Raw genomic sequence first — 18,882 nt, 5'->3', positions numbered from 1 at the left:
CTCCCCGTGGTCCTTAGGTGCTCACCCTCACATTGCAGGATATGCTGGGCAAGATGAGTCACGGTCTTCAGTCCTTAGCTTCCTGATGCCATCCCAGCAGGCAGCCTGTCCCAGGCTCCAGCCATTCACAGACCCCTGTGTGGGGAAGGCAGGAGCTGGTGGAGACCAGGCTTCCAGCTGCGCCAGAGGCTGGGAAGGTGGGGAGCCCACTTGTGGCCCAGTGAATACACTGTTGTCTAGCCTTTTCCTTTTGCAACGGTCCACCTACCTGTAGCCCCCAAATACCTGCCACCCCCAAATGATGTATCTGTGGTGTATTTGCCCACAGCGTCGCTTGCCTTTGCTCCAGTGAAGGTGAGAGGAGCTGCCTGCCCAGGAGTCAGCATGCAGGTGGGGTGACAGGGTCTAGCTGAGCTGGCAGCAACTCAGCCCTGGGCCACCCCTGCACTGTTGCCCCCAGACGCCACCTGTGTGTGGGGGCCGCTCCTGGCCCAGGTGTGTGCTACAGCCCTTCCTTGCAAGTGGGTTCCACTGGTGTAGACAAACGTGTGTTTCCCACAGACTCCTTCCTACTGGACCCGCCCCCTTTCCTGGGTCTCAGAAATCTCCCAGGACAGGCGTCGTTGGTGAGGGCTGGTGAGGGTCTTACCTCCAAGTCTTTGTCAGCAGGTGGGGTGAGGGGCTCTTTGGGCAGGCACTCCTCGGCGGCTAAGCCAGAGTTCGTCTGACCGGGCAGCAGTGGACTTAGCAAAAAGGAAGATGTTACTTCCTCGCTCTTTCTGGAGGAGTGGAAGGTAGAAGGGGCAGGGCACCTGGGAGGCCAGCTGCTTTAAAAGTTCAGGACAGGAAGAGCTTGTGTGTTGCAGGGCCTGGGAGGGGTGCCCCAAGAACCAGGGACCCCTGCACGCTCCAGCCTCCACAGCTTCCCTCTGCAGCACAGGGACTGCAACCCCAGCAGGGCCAGAGAGACCCCAATTATAATTTCCATTTCAGGAGCTCAAGCTCAGTAACCAAGGGGCGAGGCTGGTGAATTTCTGGCCCCTCTGCCAACTTCTGGGTGCCTTCTGCCCATCAGTACCTGCTGTCTTTCTCTTCACTCATCTTGGCCTCTGACTTGACAGTCACAGAGCTGTTGGCCATGATTCTGAGGGGAGAACTAGCAGCTTCTAAGGCCATTGCTTGTCAGCGTCTGGGGGGCCCCTTGGAGCGTGAGGCCCTTCAGAGTCCTGGTTGTGGTCCCCCGGGACCTTGTCAGGCAGAAGCAACAGCCCCCACTCCCTGCTCCAGATTACCTCCCGGGCATGTGAAACTCACTGTGCTGCACAGGGAGGTGCTCCGCCTGGTCTCGGGTCCCAGGCACCCTCGAGCTGTGTAGGGGGGACGAGGCACCCTGAGGGGAGGGGCTGCCATCGTCAGCTCCTCCACGCACCTGTGACAGGGGATCCTACATAGCTCTGCACCCAGCAAGGCCCAGCCCACCTTGTCCTTCAGCTCCAGAGATCATGGGGGTCTCGTCTGTGAACACTGGCATGTAAGGCACGTGGGAGGGAGGACTTGGCGCCCCCTGAGCAGTGGGGAAACTCTGCCTGTGAGGTTCTCCTGTGTGCTCTCCAGCTCAGAATTCACTCACCGGGTCGCTGTCGTGGCAGCCTGTTTGCAAGATCTGAACCGGTGGTTTGGGACTAAAGAGACTGTTTTTGGAAGGAGCCCTACCCCTGCCTTTTGGAAGTTGTGTGAAATGCGCAGGGTCTCCGCATCATCTTAGCATGCCCCTGGCTCATGTGTGTACATGTGTACCCAGGCACGGACACGCATGCGTGCATGTGCACATGTGAACACGTATACTCCTGTGCATGCTTGTGCAGTTAACCTGGGGACAGCCCCCTCATGGGGATCCCCCATGGTCAGGAGAACTGAAGTCAGTCTGGGTTCCTGGCCAACCTCTGGAGCTGAGTGAGCCATGTTCTGAAATAGAACCGGTGGTGGTACCACCCATCGTAAGGCCAAGGTGCCCACAGTCACCTGGACACAAGCACCATTCCCCGGAGGCCTCCTCACCGACCCGAGGCCTCGTGAACGAAGAGCCGTCCTCACTCAGGACCTAGACAGAGGGTTGCCTCCGCTCCTCCGGCCGTGGCCAGTGGGTCAGCTCCTACCAGTCGGGCCGCACTAACCGTGTGTGTGACCGGCCACTAACTGCCTCGCTGGAAGCGCCACGCACGTCAGGCCACATTTCCCTTGAGTCTCAGCACCTTCTGATTTCCCATCTTGAGTCTTTTTTTAGCCAAAACCTACAGTCGTTGAGTTTTCAAGTTCGTAGGTACTTTGGCCCTTGTCTTCCGACTGCAGCCGTGGCCCGAGCCACTGTCTGCCCCCTCCCCTGTTTCCTTCACCGTGCTTCCTGACTCTGTGGTGTGTTTAATTCTGGCTGATTTGGCTCTGGCTGGCCAGCTTCCCCTTGCATCAAGCCCATAATCCCTGTTTCCTCACAGGTCTGGCCCGAAAGGTCTCGATCTTTCTTGACCACAGTAAGCAGGGAGGTGAGTGCCTTCCCCTTATCTGTGAGGGCTGGGCGGGAGCCGGCTCCTCTGCTCTGCAAGACAACATTCGCTTGCCCACCGTGCTCTCAGGCGGCAGAGGGTCAGGGCTGTGGTTTTTCTTATTCCCTCATCCGCATACTCTCCTCTGATACAAAAGACCTCACTTGTTGAGCACTCAGATCTCATAGGATGAGTGAGGTGGCTGCATGCAGCTCTGGAAAGAGACCTCAGTGAGAGCCATAGACAGGACTGTCCCTGAGAGCCAAGGCCTCGTCGCGCCTCCCAGCCTCCTTAGTGGCCTCACTCTGGCCTGGCTCGAGGACGGTTCAGCTCCGTGCTCCACGCCACCTTCGCAGCAGCCTTGGAACGGGGATCATCCCAGTCTACATCTGCGGCAGTGCGGATGGCACAGCTCTCAGGCTCCCAGGGAGACGTCTCACGATTCCATTAGGACAGAGATAGGTGTCATTCCAAAGTGAGATTTGTGTTCCCACCAAATTTTTTCAAAGAGACTATTTCCTAGAATTGAATGCAGAGTTTCTTGAAGCATCTGTTTCCATTTGAAAATCCATATATAGATTTGATAGTTACCAAAACGCCCATCTGCAGTTGCCTGTGCATACACTGGGTTGGCAAACTTAAAATACGCATGCTCAAAATGAGTCCTTTTCTCTCCTGATTTCACTAGTGGGGTAAATTGTAAAGAGATGGAGCCTTATGAATCCTGGCAGCAGATAGAATTCTTGACCTTTAACTTGCAGCATCTGAGTTTAGAGAGTGACCAGCCCTGTGGTAAACTCTCCATCCTGGGTCTGTCTTTAGTTGCTCTCTCGACAAGAGTTCCTTGCAGGAAGGCAGTGGTGGCCACGGGTCTGACAGGGTCCCTCATGCCACCAGAACTGGAGGGATGGAGAAGGGGGTCCCGGGAGGCTAAGAACAAGATGTCCTTACAAACGTGCAAACTCAGTTTGATATTTTACAAAGGACTCTTCTAGTAAAAAGTTCAAAATGAAGGAAAAATAGAGAAAACCCAGGACTGACTCCATCTTCACTCCTCCACTTTCCGCCACCAGCGACAGTAGTGGCGATAACCAGAAGGGGTTCTCTCAGAAAGGGCCTCAGAGGAACGACAGGGTCACTGGCCCCGAAATCCTGAAGAGAAACCAGGGAACGCCTTTCACAGCCTTTCTCTGGGGCACCTGGGGGAGCGCGGCCCTGACCCCTGGTTGTCACGTGCGTGGAGGGCAGCAGTGACCCCGGAGTGCAGGGAACAGATCATCCAGCACCCGCGTGTGAACTGGACATAAACCGTGGGCCTTGTCGCCTAGAGCAGCTGGGCAGCGAGCAGGGCGCCAGCCACAGAGTGCTGGGGTGGCTGGTGGGGCTAGGAGGGCCACAGCCACCCTTCTCTCCCACCTGCACGCCTCCTCTGGCGTCACAGGCATCTGGAATCAAATCTTAGGGGAGGCCCTCTCAGTGCTGGAGCCAGGACGCAAGCCCGGGTGGTGGCTCCCGTGGGCCCGCAGGGCAGGCACACGGGCCACAGCGAATGACAGTTCCCTCCTCACCCAGGACACGTGTGCCCAGCCGCACTGACAGGGAACACCCGCATGGGTCTGCTCTGATCCTTCGCAGCTGCCAAGTGTCCTAGGCCATCTCCCTAAGTGAGAAACAGAGGTTTAGGTGAAATCATTTGCCCCTGAAGAGCCCAGTTTCTGTTGCCAGCCCAGTCCTGAGCCTCTGAACCTGCCAGGTGTCTAGAAGTGTTCACAGGCCCTGAGAGAGGCCTTACCTCATGGGAAGGTGCTGTGTCTGCATGCCCGGGGAGGCAGTGGGGGTCGCCATCCCTCAGGTCTGAGGTTTTCACATGTGCTGGTGGAGTGGGGACCTGCCCCTCCTCCTTGGAGTTCTAGATCCATCACTCCCAAGGGCATTTCAGGTTGGGGGTGATGGGTCCTTAGTCATAGGTCCACATAATGGGTCCTCAGAGGTCAGATCCCTGTGTTGGTTCTCAGAGGCATATTCCAGACGGCGGGGGGGTCCTTAGAGGTCAGTCTGGACTGGCCGCTGAGCCTGGAGGGCCAATCATGGACATCGCAGAGATCTAAGCGTCTGAAACAACGCGTTTCTTCTGTCTGCTGCGCCTGGGTTCTGCCTGGCCCCTGACTTACACATTCAAGCTTGCTATTCCCCAGCCCTCCCTGCACAGTATGCCTATATTGTAATGAAGAAATCCCCTCTTTGGCCAGCTTTTGGAGAAGAACATGTGAGCAGGGCTCGTATCCAGAATAAAGTCAGCTGAGAATCTCTGCCTCCTGGCGAGGGCCACCCCACCCGTGGCTCCCGGGCAGTGAGAGCGACGTCACACTAAATGGACTGTGCTCTTGGGCACTCGGTGCCCGCCCAGCAGGGAAGAGGCTGCAGCACACACACAGCCTCCATTCGTTAACCACCCTCGGTGTCCTCAATGTAGCAGCATGGACCAGGAGGAGGGACCCTCCGGAGGGAAGCCCAGAGCAGTCTGCCTGCTCCTGAAAAACAGGAAAGGGCCAGGGGACCAGGGTGCTGGGACTCTCCCCACCACGGTCACTTCTCTGGGCATGGGGAAGGAGGGGAACACTGCTGAGGCCATGCTCCCCAGGAACAAAGTGATTGGAATCTGCACTCTAGTTCAAGATCATGATGTTCCTGTCTAATGAGTTTTACTTAAATCACAGCCATCAGTTTTGTTCCTTGTATTCAACACATCAAGAAGAGTGTCACCTTTTTTATCATCTTTTCCCAACTCGTGATGAGTCAGATCATCTCTCCTCCGCTGTGTCTAGAGGTCGAGACACAGGCTTGACTGGGAAAAGTCTCAAGGAGGAAAGCCAGTGATTACATTCGGATCTGGGTTGGAGGACCGGCCAGGGCCCCAGACCTGCAGGAGAATGAGGTGGGGGCCAGCAGGTGCAGGAGGGACTCTTCCTGGAGGTGGGTCAGGATGTGAGCAGACTGTTGTTTTTATCCCAACAGTTTTTACATTGGTCTGAAACTCTTCCACAGATAGGAGCTCACTGTCTTAGGGGACACAACTTCTACAAACAGGCCCAGCTCAGAAAGCAGCCTTGCCCAGAATTGTCTGCACATGCGGGGCACCTGCCTCCCCAACATGCACAGGACTCGGGAAAACCCTAGGAAACCCGTTTCTTATCTCTGCTGGCTTCCGTGCTTTAGAACTAGTTTAAACCATAATCTGAAGCTCAATGGTCCACATCAGAGAGTCCAGATTTGAAACAGGACTCAGAGCTCATGTAACCTATGCCCCCAGATCCTCTAATGGCTGCACGGACACACCTTCCCGTGCCTGCATGCAGATGGAGACACGGGGCCTGAAATAGGGGCTCTATCTCCCCGAATTCATGTGTTGGGGTCCGCACCCCCAGCACTCAGAGGGAAGCTGTATTTGAGAGAAGGATTCAGTTGAAATGAAGTCACTGGGCTGGGCCCTAACACAGGGCAGGCTCCTACCAGCTCTGAATCCACCATGAAGGAGATGCAGCGAGAAGGAAGTTGCCACTGCTTCATCTGAAGGCCAGGTGGGCCTTCTCGCTCCATTGGGAGTGGCCACAGCCTCCCCTCTGCTTCCTGCATAGGCTTGCGGCTGAGACCCCTCCCAGTCCTTGTGTGGTCCCCCCAGATTCTCCGCAACTTGTTCCCATGATCCCAGAGCATCCCAGATGTCACCTGGCCCCATGCTCTCAGTGGAGGACCACTCCTTAATTACACTGCTCCTGAAAACTCCTCAGGGCCAACACGGAGCTCCCAGCAGACTGTTAAGCATGCCTGAGAACACAGACCACCCCAGCAGTGGTCCATGGATTTAGGAGTCTGTAAGCCTCTGCAGTGACCTGGTGCCCAAAGTCCGGTCCTGGGTGGGTGCATCCTCTGTGATTCATTCACATAATGCCCACCAGGCACATCATGAGGGAAAGCAGTGGCCTGGTTTCAGGCTCTGCTTGTGGGCTGACTGGTCGCAGTGTGACCTGGACTTTCCTGGACAGAAGTGGGACTCACTTGTCATACCATTTCATCTGCCATGCCTGCAGCCTTGTCACCTGCGGAAACCTTTATGGTACTTTGGGGTGTTTCCTCCTGCCTGGCGTCAGGGGTGTTGCAGTGGAGAGACTGCATTCTAAAAGGTGAAACAAAGGCTGGTCCATTTGTTGTGTGGAGCTGACATTTCTGCAGAGTAGACATGACAGCCGCCGGCAAAACAGGAAGTACGGGGCAGGGGATGTGGGAGGGGATGCCTCTGGAACAGGGAGACATCATAGCCTCACGTGGTTGAGAAGGTGACTGAGCATAATATAGAGGGGCTGTGTGGATGTCAGGAGAGGGGCGTTCCAGGCACAGGGTCCAGTTAAGAGGACCAAGCTGGTCCCTTTTGGGCAGAATGGGAGTCCAGTTGGGAGGCCACTGGGAGTCTCTGGAGCAAGGGTCGAGGGACTCAGATCTGAGCAGGAACCTGAAGTGATGTGTACAAATGAGAGTCTGGGGTTCAAGAGAGAGATCAGGCACTTGGATGGAACTCTGTAGCCTGAAGGGAACATATCAGAAAAAAACAAATGAGAGTCATGCCCTCCAGCTCAGGAATTTGGAAGAAGAGTGGGCACCCACAGAGAGAGAAGGGAAAACCACAGAGCCAAACACAGGCGCTGCTGCCACGAAAAGCAGAGACAGATGTATGAAAAGCACGGTGACTTCAGTTTAGACTTGGGTGTGACCAAAGAAAACATAGATAAAGTCATGTCAGTGACAGAATAGGAAAGGATATTTGCACCCTATGAGTTAGGCCGTCAGTGTCAGGATAGATCTTGAAACATGCAGGGGCCTCCCTGGTGACTCAGCGGTAAAGAACCCACCTGCCGATGCAAGAGACACAGGTTCGATAGCTGATCCGGGAAGATCCCACATGCCTTGGAGCAACGAAGGCCATTCACCACAATGTTGAGCCTGTCTCTCGAGCCCAGAACTGCAACTACAGAGCCTGCTTGGTGCAGCTACTGAAGCCCACATGGCCTAGAGCCTGTGCTCCACAATGAGGGAAGCCACCGCGGTGAGAAACCCACAGGCTGCAATTAGAGAGTAGACCCCGCTCTCCGCTCCTAGAGAAAAGCCTGCACCGCACCAAAGACCCAGCACAGCCAAATATATAAATAAAAATATATGTATTTTAATTATTTAAAGGTATGCTGGCTTCACACACCAATGCTGACCAGGATTTAGGGAAACCACACTTGTGTCCATTTCTGCTGAGACTGCAGGCCAGCATCCGCTCTGGGAGTGGATGGCCATTCCTGGGGAGGTGCGAAGCACAGATGGACATGTCCGCTTCCTGGAGCTGCCACCACCTCCTTACGCACAGGGAGCATGGAAACATCGTCAGGGTGGCGTGGCTTACAAACTTGGGATCACGGACGTGAAGGGCTTGTTCTCCAAGAGCGTGTTACCCACAAATTTATACGAATTAGCCAGATCTGCATTCATAGATTTGGGTGAAACCTCACCCTATAACCTTACAGAAAAAACACAAGTTGCCAGAAAATATACTCCCAATTGAAATTGGCAACTTCTGAGACGTAAGAGATGCATTTCGTGGTTTTGGACACATGGCCCTGCATTGGAATGCACAGAGGCAGGCCTGGGAGGATGCCTGCGGCCTGGGGGCAGTTCATCTGGGGAAAGGGCAGGCACGTGAGGCTTTCATTGTCTTAAATTTCATTTCTTTTCAAGAAAAAAAAAAATGACAAGATATTAGAAACTCTTAGATCTGAGTGGTGTGTTCAGGGATTTCTGTTGTGTTTTTTCTGTATGTTTGAAATACAATTAAATTTTTAAATTAAATCTTATTTTAGAGTCTCTCCTGTGAGGTCAGTGCTGCCCTTAGGGAGGCTGAAGGTTCTCACCACACCCCGCCCCAACCCCCACCCCGCCCAGTCCGAGGAAAGGGCTACCTACCCCTTCATTCATTCACCACTGATCATCTGTGGTCAGCCCCCTGCCTCCATGAGGGGCAGGCACAAAGCTCTTCACCCCCAGGGGACTGCAGGACCCAGAGGACTCAAACCTGTGTGCCTCTGACACCCTTTCTCAAGTCTCCAGACCTGCCAGTCATGCCCAAGTGTCCTGGAAGGTGGGCATCTTGGACAAACGGCCCTGAGATCCTGCTCTCCCTCTGGCAGATGCCTGAAGACAGCAGAGATACGGAGAAGGCTCTGAATTATCACCCCAACCTCAAGCTTGTGTGGGGTTGGAGACCCATCCTATGGGTCTTGAGCAACTGCCCAGACCAGGCTCCCCCGGTAACACTGGTGCGCATCTGTGTCTCTCCAGGAGCTGGGATGGTGGTGGACTGGGAGCAGCAGACCGGCCTCCTCATGAGCTCAGGAGACGTGCGCATCATCCGGATCTGGGACACAGACCGCGAGATGAAGGTGCAGGTGAGCACACCATCCCTTGCGGGGCTTCCCCGGGGGCGCAGCAGGCAGTGTGCCCAGACCCCGCCATCTTCCCCAGCTCCACTCACCCTCAAGGTCAAGGGCCAAGAATGAGGGTCTGTGGAAGTGCTCTGAGCAGGCGGTGTCCCCAGAGGTGGGGGACAGAGGAAAGTAGGCCCAGTCAGGCTGCCTCCCACCTTTTAAACGGATACAACGATTTGGTTTCCTTCCCTGTTGGATCTCTTCCTTGTGTGCACCTCAGCTGCAAACTTCTTCTGATTGGAAAAGCACTTTCCCCTCTTGGGCCCCATTTTTTTGTCTCCTGCTCTTTCCTGCTGAGCGTTCATCACACCTCCTGCCCTTCTCCAGCTTTTACAGCTGCCAGGAGGAGAGGTGAGGGGATGGTTTATAGGTGGCAGGATTCCTCCTGGACCCTTCCCTGAACTAATTAGGAGGTTTAAGAGGGAGCTGACAAGGATTCCTCCTGCTGAAATGTGCTTCATCCTCCTTAGGAGAGAGGGAGACGTTGGAAAGTTTAATGGTCACGGAGGTGTTTGCGGCTGTGTCCTCTGGGCTGCGGGCCTCGGGCCCAGGCTGTAACTAGGGCAGATGGAGCCTGCCTGCCTCTGGGCCCAGCTCCTCGGGCGGCTGGTGAGGGCGGGGCCCTGACCCCAAGGTGCTTGACGGGTCTGTGTCGGCCCTAGGACATCCCCACGGGCGCCGACAGCTGCGTGACGAGCCTCTCCTGCGACTCCCATCGCTCCCTCATTGTGGCCGGGCTCGGCGATGGCTCCATCCGCGTCTATGACAGGAGGATGGCACTCAGCGAATGGTAACTGGGCCTCGCCTACCCCTCCATCTCCTGGGCTCAGGGGGAGCGAGCCCCTAGGGCCAAACGGCCCCTCCCCCAAGAGCCGCACCCCCCGGCGCGTGGAGGAGCACAGCTTCCCACCAGCTGTGGACGGGCTGTTCTGAACACAGGCTGAGGGGGGACATCCCAGCGAGGCTCTGCCTTCCCGGCCTCCATTACCCCCTGAACACAGACAAGGCTACTGCCTCCCAGGTCAAACTCATGGACAGCCGAGGAGATGGCATTAGGGACAGCTCTGGGCCACACACCGTAGCTGCTCTGGGCACTGCCATTCTGCCCTGGGCTGAGGCCCCCAGGGGCCCTGCACTGTGCCCCGTGTGGGCCGGTGAGCATGGAGGTCCAGATGCTTGTCACACACAGCTGGTAAATGACAGAGCCCCACGGGAAGGCGGGCCCGGGCTCCCAGGTGATGTTTACTGAACACCCACCTTGTCCCAGGGAATGGGGAGCACCAGGTGGGCCCGTGTACAGCCACAGGAGCTAACGGGATCCTCAGGGGAGGGGAGTGAGAGGAGACAGGACGGGACAGCGCTAAGCTGGGCCTGAGCACAGGTGAACCCCATCGGTGGCACCAGCAGGAAGAGTGCAGGGCTGGGGGCACCCGGGAGGACCGGTACGGACCCAGGCAGCCAGCAGGGGCACCAGCCAGTCTGGCAGGAGTTTGGGCCTGAGGCTTGGATGACGAGTGGGCCCCAGGCAACCCCTGGTTCGCATGGTCCCTGCAAGTCTCTGCAGGAGGGTCCCCACCGAAAACCTACACTGCCCACCAGAAGCAGCCATCGTGGAAGTGGGGGAGCAAGGTTCCCTTCTGGGGTGATGAAAATATTCTAAAATTGTGTGATGGTTGCACAGCTGTAAGAACATGTCAAATCAGTGAATACATGCTTACAGGAGACTCTTCCTGTATGTGAATCAGATGTCAATCAGACTTATTGTAAGAAGCCTCCCTGGGCAGGCAAATTGACAGGAGCTGAGGGTCACAGAGTGGCTGTGAGGGAGGGGCTGGGGTCCCCAGACCTCCTCTTCCGCCTGAGGTCTGAGGACAGAGACACGGGGCCTCCCGGGCATCCCCGGGCAGAGACCTGTGTGTGCTGGATGTAACTGTGTCCTGGACCCTTCCTGGGGGTCACACTGTGACCCCACCTCCCCGTCACGTGCATCCCAATCCCGCCGCCAGTCATGGACTGCATCAGGCTTCCAGGAAAGCCCGTGTCCCTCTGCTTCAACAGCTTTACAGTCTGGGGTTCTCGGTCCCAGCCCTCAAGCCTACAGGGAGACGCAGTGTGAAGTCCTGGTAGGGGGGCTGGCAGTGCCTGGGGCGCCGAGAGGGCATGACAGCCACCCCGCCTCCAGAGGCCCCAGCATGGCCTGAGGTGACCAGCGAGGGGCATGCCAGTGGGGCGGGGTCCCTCAGTCATTCACGGCAAACATGAGACAGTGAGGGCTGACCTCAGCGCATGGGCAGACCGCGGACACTTTACATAAACGCCCAGTTCCCTCTGCTCAAAGTCCACTCTGCCTCCCGTCCTGATGCCTCGGAGTGTCAGGGAGGCCCACAGCTGTGCCCAGGCCCTGACCCCTCCTTCCTCCCCTCCAGCCGCGTCATGACCTACCGGGAGCACACGGCCTGGGTGGTGAAGGCCTACCTCCAGAAGCACCCCGAGGGCCACATCATGAGCGTCAGGTAATGAGTGTGGAATATTCATGAGACATTTTGCTGTAAAAACATTATTTTCCCTCCATCTAAAATATGTCCTTGGTATTTAAACAGCTGGGAAATATGGCATTTCAGGGTAGTAATTAACTTCTGCTCTGGGACTGGCCAGAAAGGTCAGGGCAGGGACAGCAGGTCCTCCTGCTGGAGAGCCTGGCCTGCGGGCGTCCTGTGGGCAGCAGGAGAGGGGGTGAACAAGGCAACCGGGGCACAGCCTCCCCGCGACAGCAGCATCTGGCGGGTGTGTGCCAGGATCACCGTGCGGACCCATCGTCTGCCCATAAATCCATTCCTGCTGCCCAGCAAATCCTGTGCTGAGAGCGGCGGATATTTATTTGCCCGTTAAAGGGACAGCAAATGTAATTTACTGTTACAGAGCCACCATTTCTCCAAAGAGATGCTCTTCCCTCATTTGTAATGTGCAAACAGAACACAGCTTTCAAAACACTGTCTGCCTGGCCCAGGGCAGGAAGAGGTGACCTCCCATCTTCCCCTCCCACCCATCACCACATCCCCGCTATGCAAAATCTAATATCTGGCCGGAAATGAACAGATAACTCACAGCCTCCCCCAGGTCTTTGCTCACCCTGCTGTGTGCCTCAGCAGCTAGGCCCTTTCTGACTGTAGGGAGGGGTCCCCAGGGCTCAGCAGCAGGCCTGGTGCCAGAGTCAGTAGGGTGGGCCCATGTGCCATCCAGGGGCCTCCCTGGACACTCTGAGGGTCCAGGGGACCGTGGCCTTGAATAGCACATGTGGATGGCCCCTGACTGCACGTGGTGCATCCTGGGGCCCCGGTATGCCCACCCAGCATCACCACGACCCCCTCCCGCAGTGTCAACGGGGACGTGCGCTTCTTTGACCCTCGGCTGCCGGAGTCTGTGAACGTCCTGCAGATTGTGAAGGGGCTGACGGCGCTCGACATCCACCCCCAGGCAAACCTGATTGCGTGGTAGGTGCTGCCTCTTCTCTGCCCCCCGCCCTGCCCAGCCGGCTCCTAGGCCCTGTGTAATAGCAGGCACCACGACCCACCCGCACACCTGTGGAGGAGAGCTGGGTGGAGGGACTGAGTGTGGGGCCCTTTTGCTGCTCCTCAGCTGCCTGGCCTCATAGCCCTTGAGGCTCAAGCCCCCTCGTGGGGGTGACCAGAGAGGAGCCCCCTCTCCCCATGGACACGCCCACCTCCCCGCACTGACCGCCAGGCCTTCTCCTGTGCAGCGGCTCCATGAACCAGTTCACCGCCATCTACAACGGCAGTGGAGAGCTGATCAACCATATCAAGTACTACGACGGCTTCATGGGCCAGCGGGTTGGGGCCATCAGCTGCCTGGCCTTCCACCCACACTGGGTCTGTGTCTCTGCCCCTGTCAAGGGCTGGGGGTTTGGGAGGCATGGGGAGGCGCTAGCAGCGGCAGGCAGAGGCCCCCGCCCCTCACCACAGTCAGCCACCCCAGGATCTCCAGGGGCCATAGCCCCGAGACCACTCCCTCTGGAAGCAGCGTCAAATTCCCTGTCACTCAGGGCAGACATGAAGTAGCCCCGCTCTTCGCGACCCTGCTGGCCCCTGCATAGACCCCAGCCCCAGAGAAAGCTCCCCTTGAAAAGTCCACTGGGGTAGGAGCAGCCCAGACCCCATGACCTGGGTGACGGCGCCATCCTAAATTACAGTCAGCCATGTGGCTGGGGGCTGCTGTGTTTTAAATTAGGATTCTCCCTACCTGCCTGTGTGCAGCGCGAGGCTCCCCAGGAGCCTGGCTTGTGGCTTTCTGCCAAAACGCATGGCATGAGGGTTCCAGAGCTGTCCCTGGGGAGCCATGCTGAAAAGAAAAATGTGGGCGGTGTGCGGAGCGGGCGGGTTCCCTGTGACAGGGCGGAGGTGAGAAATCTGCACGAGCTGTGTGGCCCAGGAGCCCGTCATTTCCACGCTGGCCTTGCGGGCGGAGTTGGGGTGACCAGGCCTGGCCTCCACCGCCCCCAGCTGCTCACCCCCTGCTCTCTCCTCCCTCCCACAGCCGCACCTGGCCGTGGGCAGCAACGACTACTACATCTCCGTGTACTCGGTGGAGAAGCGTGTCAGATAGCGGCCCCTCCCTCCCCGCAGGCCGCCGTGTACATAGGGGACCCACCCACGCTGCCCTGAACACTGGCCCGAACTGGCTGCTGAGGGCTCGAGAGGGCCCGCACTGTCTGTCTGTCTGTCTTCGCTGTCATGCCCAGGAGCCCAGAGAAGGGGGCTCTGCTGGAGTCCTTGGTGTGACGGTCGCTGCTCTGCTGAGACACGGCTCCCGGACTGAGGACACGGTCACTGTACGTTCCAGTCCCCACCCGTCCTGTTGTCGTCTGAGGTTCTTAAGGGGATAACACACTTGTTTTATTTCCCAAGTGATGCGAGCATTAGTCCCCAAACCAGACGGAAGCCAGCTCCTGGGGCTGCGTCCCTGCCAGCGTGGGCTCCTGGGGTGGTCCGAGGCCGCTGGCTGAGGTGAAGGCTTGAGACTGAGCGAAGGACAGATGGAGGTGGCCTGCCACCCTCTGGTCGTCACCCCAGGCCGTCTGGCCAGTCCCCAGAGCCCAAGCGCACCCCTCCCCACAGGCAGGCCTCCCGTCTGAGTGTCGGCAGGAGGGCCTCTGGTTTGGAAGGAGAGGCAGGTCCCTTGGGCCACGGGGCTTGTTTCTCTCAAGTGCTGCTCTTCCCCGGCCGGTGCAGGGAACCGTGGCTTCCCCACCCGCGCCCCACATGCATCACATGAGCACATGTAGAGGGCCCGCCCCAACCCTCTGTCCCCACACACATGGGGGCAGCTCACACCTGCAAGGGACACAGGAGGGCTCCCAGGTAGGCGGCAGCTTCACGCGTGTCCGTTGCACGCACGCATCTGTGGCGGGGCCCTAAGCAGCCACGCCTGGAATGCAAGACACAACCACGATGATGATATTTTGAAAATCATTTTTTCCATTTTCCTTGGGAATCAGGATTATTCAAAGATAGAGGAGTGAGCTGGCTTAGTTAACTCTGCCAGTAAGAGGCCAATAATAGTGGGAATGTGAGGAAGAGCCGTGCTGTGGACCTGGTCGGGGGGGCTAGACAGGGCACGGGACTGGGCCGGGGGCTGGCCGTGACTGCTCCCCTGAGAAGGTTCCAGGACAGTGTCCACCATGTGCTGGGTGAGTGAGCGGCGTGCAGGTAGGGAAGGCCGCAGAAAGCTCAGCTCACCCAGTGCTCCAGACAGGGCGACTTGGGAACCTTCCAGAAGCTGAGCTCCACCCACAGATGCCGAGCTGACTGCCCACAGCCGATTTCACAGAGCAGTTCCACTCCACATTTTGAGCTCACGTGTGGTTCTGTTTGTTTTGAGACAAAACTATCTCCAGGCCAAGCGCGGGGGCCCCAGTGGGGCTGTCTTCACAGGTCTGATGCGAAAATTCAATCATGAAGTTACAGATGCTCGAGAGAGTGTGACCTAAGGGTTCATTTATCTCTATTTATTTTATCAAAATGAGAACTGAAAGACTTTGATGAAACATGGAATTGTAACACAAAAAGCAAGAAGGATAAACTGTTAATAAAAGATAAATACGCAGAGGGCTGGCTGGAGGCGCTGTCCTTTAAGGCAAGTCCTCCGTGCCCTCGGGGCTCCAGGCACAAGGTGGTGGTTCCTGGCCCTTGGCCCCCTTGGGCACAGCCCCAGCCCTGTGGCTTGGACAGTTGGCCCAAGAGAAGGCCCTAGATTTGGGGTCACCCCACTCTGCCTATGAGCCCAGGCTCCCAGAGGGAATCCCTTTGCCACTTCCTGTGTCTTTTTCACTTACCACCCACAGTTAGAAGCCAGAAGGCTGCATCTGGGTTCTGTCCTGGGATCCATCTTCCCACACTTACCCTGTAGCTTGGGGAGCCCAACTCCTTCCTCAGCCAGCATCCCCTCTGATCCCAGCCTGAAGGGTCCTCCACTGTCAGCCTGTGAGTCCTCGGGCCCACCTAGTGGTCCAGGGTTGGATCCCCTGTGGGGGCTGGAGCCCATGTTCCCACGACACACCAACAGGCCTGAGGGGTCCCAGCCCCTTAAATGCACCTCACGCCTTAGGGGTCCCACTCCCTAGAGGCAGCTTGGGTCCCAGCTCTTGCCGCCCTAGTGACAGGAAATGGAGCCCCAGGCGTGAAGTAACTCACCCAGAGCCACACCCACTGGGTGGGTGGTAGCAGGAACCAGGGTCCCACCCGGCTTCCTGACCTTGAGGCCTCAAGATGGAACCTCACTTGGCAGGCAGGGTGTGGTGAGTGGGGAGGTGGGCGGTACTGGGAGCCAACCATGCACACTGGCGCCAAAGGAGCGACAGGACTTGAACCGGGTTCACTAGACTGGATGGGGTTGACCCGGCCGAGGACGAGAAGCCAGCCCCCGAGGAGGCCAGGCAGGCTGTGACGGGCACGGTTGTGGCGGCACTCGGGGAAGAGAGGAGCCAGGACTCGGGCATGAGGCGGACCAGCCGCCCCCTGGGCCCAGGCCAGGGAAGCCCCTGTGTCAGCCCCCAGGGCAGCTGCAACAAGTCACCCCAAACATGTCAGCCGGGACAGACTCACCCTCCTGGGCCTAGAGAGCCCCGCGCCGGACCTAGAATCAAGGAGTTGGGCAGGTTCCTTCTGGAGCTTCCAGGGGAGAATCACTTTCCCCCCTTTTCCAGCTTCTAGAATCTGCCCTCATCCCTTGGCTTGTGGCCCCTTGCCCCTCCTTCCAAGCCGGCAGTGCAGCTGGAGTCTTTCTCACAGGGCGTCACACCAACTCGGACTCTGACCCCACCCCTCACCCCCCACTTTCAAGGACCCTGTGATGACACGGCCCCACTGAATAATCCAGGACAATCTCTCCACATCCGAGTTGCTATTGGCAACCTTAATCCCCTTTGCCACATGACCTAAGAGGGTCACAGCTCCCAGGACTAGGATGTGGGCCTCTTTGAGAGACTTGATTCTGCTGACCACTCTTTCTGTCTATAAGTCCCCTACCAAGCAGAGACCCCGAATGCCGGAGGTGGCCTAAGAGGAGGTGAGGGGTCACTGAAATGGGAAGCAAGACATCCATCCCTGTTCTCGAGGAGCAGGGAAGGGCCCCTGCTCTCCAGAGCTGTGCATTCCAAGCCAGCTGCCTCCACATCCGTGGGGAGGCCCGCAGGAGGAGGCCTTGAGGCCTTGGCATGTGAGGGAGATTGTGGGAAAGCGGGTGGATTCCCCAGTACAGCACCCACTCCAAAGAGGGGAGGGGAACTGTTGCCATGGAAACCTGGGGTCTCAGCGGCTGGAACTCCTGAATTAAATTAGTTTGTTTTAAACAAGAAGGATACCCAGCACTTACTCAGCTGCACCTGGCACGCTTCAGCAGAGAGAGTAATATTTTTCCCATTAGCATCAGTTATTCTGTCACCGGGATTTGAATACAAATCAAGTGCTCATAAAAATGAAAGATGGGCATGTGGCTGGAGCTACCACAAGAGGGCGCCAGACCCAGGGTTACACCCTCCACTCACTGGCTCCAAACGGCTGCTGTAAAGGGGCCAGAAAAGAGCCCACCAGCACCGCGGGGCTGGTGTCAGCTTGCCAGCCAGGAGCCAAGGATGACTGTCCTAGGTGGCCATGCAGGGACAGCCGTCCAGCTGAGGGGAGAGAGGGTGGGGCGGTGTTCTCTCAGGATGACCAGCTCAGGGAGGCCCTGCTCTGTGGGTCCCTCCTGGCTCAGCCGCTTTCAGCACAGGACCACCTGAGACTTGGCCGTAGGCTTGTCCTCAACCCCATGCAGACACCACGCTTCAGCACATCGGAGGCGCCAGGAATTCCCAGCAAAGGTGTGTTCACCTGGGCGACACACAGTGAAGCGTGTGCATGCAGGTGGGTGGGAGTGATTCAGTCTCAGGATGCGGGGCCTACAGAACGAGTTTGGAAAAACATAATTACAGACAAGGGCTGGGTGCACCATAAGGCCGGCTGGCCACTGTCTCCATCTTGGGGTTTTTACAGGGGTCCTTTGGGAAGAAGACAGAGGGGTTGGCCTCTCAAGGTTGTTCTGCTTCTCTGGTTGTACAAGCTGGCTGAGGGTCCACGTGGCCCAGTGCCTCCTGGCGTAGGATAAGAACAGGTGAGGGAAAGGGGACCAGAGGGAGGGTGGCAACTGGGATGGGCCCAGTTGTGTCCCCTAAAGGGACAGCCAGCAGGCATGTCCTGAGACCCCCGCCAGGGCCCAAAAGTGTGCAGCTGGGACGAGCAGCTGAGGATCAGGAACCCAGGTGAGGCGTCCAGTTCATCTATCCAGGGGCTGCCGCTGGTTGAAGGAGGAGAGGCCATGAAAGAGGAGATGCTCTACCCAAGTGTAGAGCAGACACCAGGGGGCGGGAGGAGGGAGGCGAGGTGGGTACAGGTTCTGGGGCAGCAGAGCCCTCCACGCCAGATACAAGGCAAGGGGGCTCCCAGAGGCCCCCAACTGCAAGGGAGGGACTGGAGATGATGCGGGGCAGCCCAGAACTTGTCACCAGTACCCACAGTGCCCTGCTTTGCAGGAGGAATGGCCTGGGGGGTAATCTGTGAGGGAACCCAGCCACGTGCGGGACTCCCACCCTTGCAGCCTATGGAGGGAGTGATCCCAGCTCCACAGGGAAGGTGGCAGCTGCCAGCAACAACCACAACCAAAGCCCAGGCAGAACCCATGTGGGGTTTCCTGTCTTTTTTGCTCTTTACCAGAACTTTTTGCACTGGGGAAAGAAAGAAATGACACACTAGCATTGAACACCTGGAAAAGGCAATTAACAGGCCAATTCCATTTACAAAAGCATCAAAAAGAATTAAATACCTAGGCATAAATGCAATAAAGGAGATGAAAGATTGTACACCAAACAACAAATCATTGCTAAAAGTAATTACAGAGGACCTGAATAAATAAACATTCTGTGTTCATGGGTTGACAATATTATTAAATGGTAGTATTCCCCAAAGCAATCTACAGATTCAATGCAGGTCCTAGAAGATCCTAAAGACCCTTTTGCAGAATTGGACCGATCAAACTTCAAATGCATATGGAATTACAAGGGTCCCCAAAACAACTTTGAAAGATAAAAGGTTGGAGTCTTTCTACTTCCCTGATTCAAATCTTAGTACCAAGCTACAGTAATCATTCTACAGTGGTTCTAGCATAGAACAGAATAGAGAGCCCAGGATAAACCCAGACATCTATGGGCAACTGGTTCTCAAGGTGACAAAACCACTCAGTAGGGAAAGAATAGTCTTTTAACAAATGGTGCT

General features: G+C 56.9%; 1 protein-coding gene across 4 annotated transcripts in view; it reads left to right on the top strand.

Moving 5' to 3' along the window:
- RPTOR (regulatory associated protein of MTOR complex 1) overlaps nt 1-15,183 on the top strand; it is a 321,386-nt gene extending 306,203 nt beyond the window's left edge. For 2 of the 4 annotated variants that reach the window (XM_012186450.4, XM_042256773.1), the window contains exons 29-35: nt 2,493-2,540; nt 8,916-9,022; nt 9,724-9,851; nt 11,488-11,574; nt 12,436-12,552; nt 12,819-12,948; nt 13,613-15,183. In XM_012186450.4, coding sequence (XP_012041840.1) covers nt 2,493-2,540; nt 8,916-9,022; nt 9,724-9,851; nt 11,488-11,574; nt 12,436-12,552; nt 12,819-12,948; nt 13,613-13,681 — 686 coding nt within the window. In that variant the 3' untranslated portion in view covers nt 13,682-15,183. The remainder of the gene's footprint in view (nt 1-2,492; nt 2,541-8,915; nt 9,023-9,723; nt 9,852-11,487; nt 11,575-12,435; nt 12,553-12,818; nt 12,949-13,612) is intronic. The other 2 variants (XM_004013082.5, XM_012186449.4) reach the window with 1 other exon arrangement.
- Nucleotides 15,184-18,882: the final 3,699 nt, after the last annotated feature.

This window comes from Ovis aries, chromosome 11, assembly GCF_016772045.2.
Source record: "Ovis aries strain OAR_USU_Benz2616 breed Rambouillet chromosome 11, ARS-UI_Ramb_v3.0, whole genome shotgun sequence".
Lineage (NCBI taxonomy): Eukaryota > Metazoa > Chordata > Mammalia > Artiodactyla > Bovidae > Ovis > Ovis aries.
Note: the sequence above shows the minus strand (reverse complement) of the source record. Positions and strands in the feature narration are given on the sequence as shown.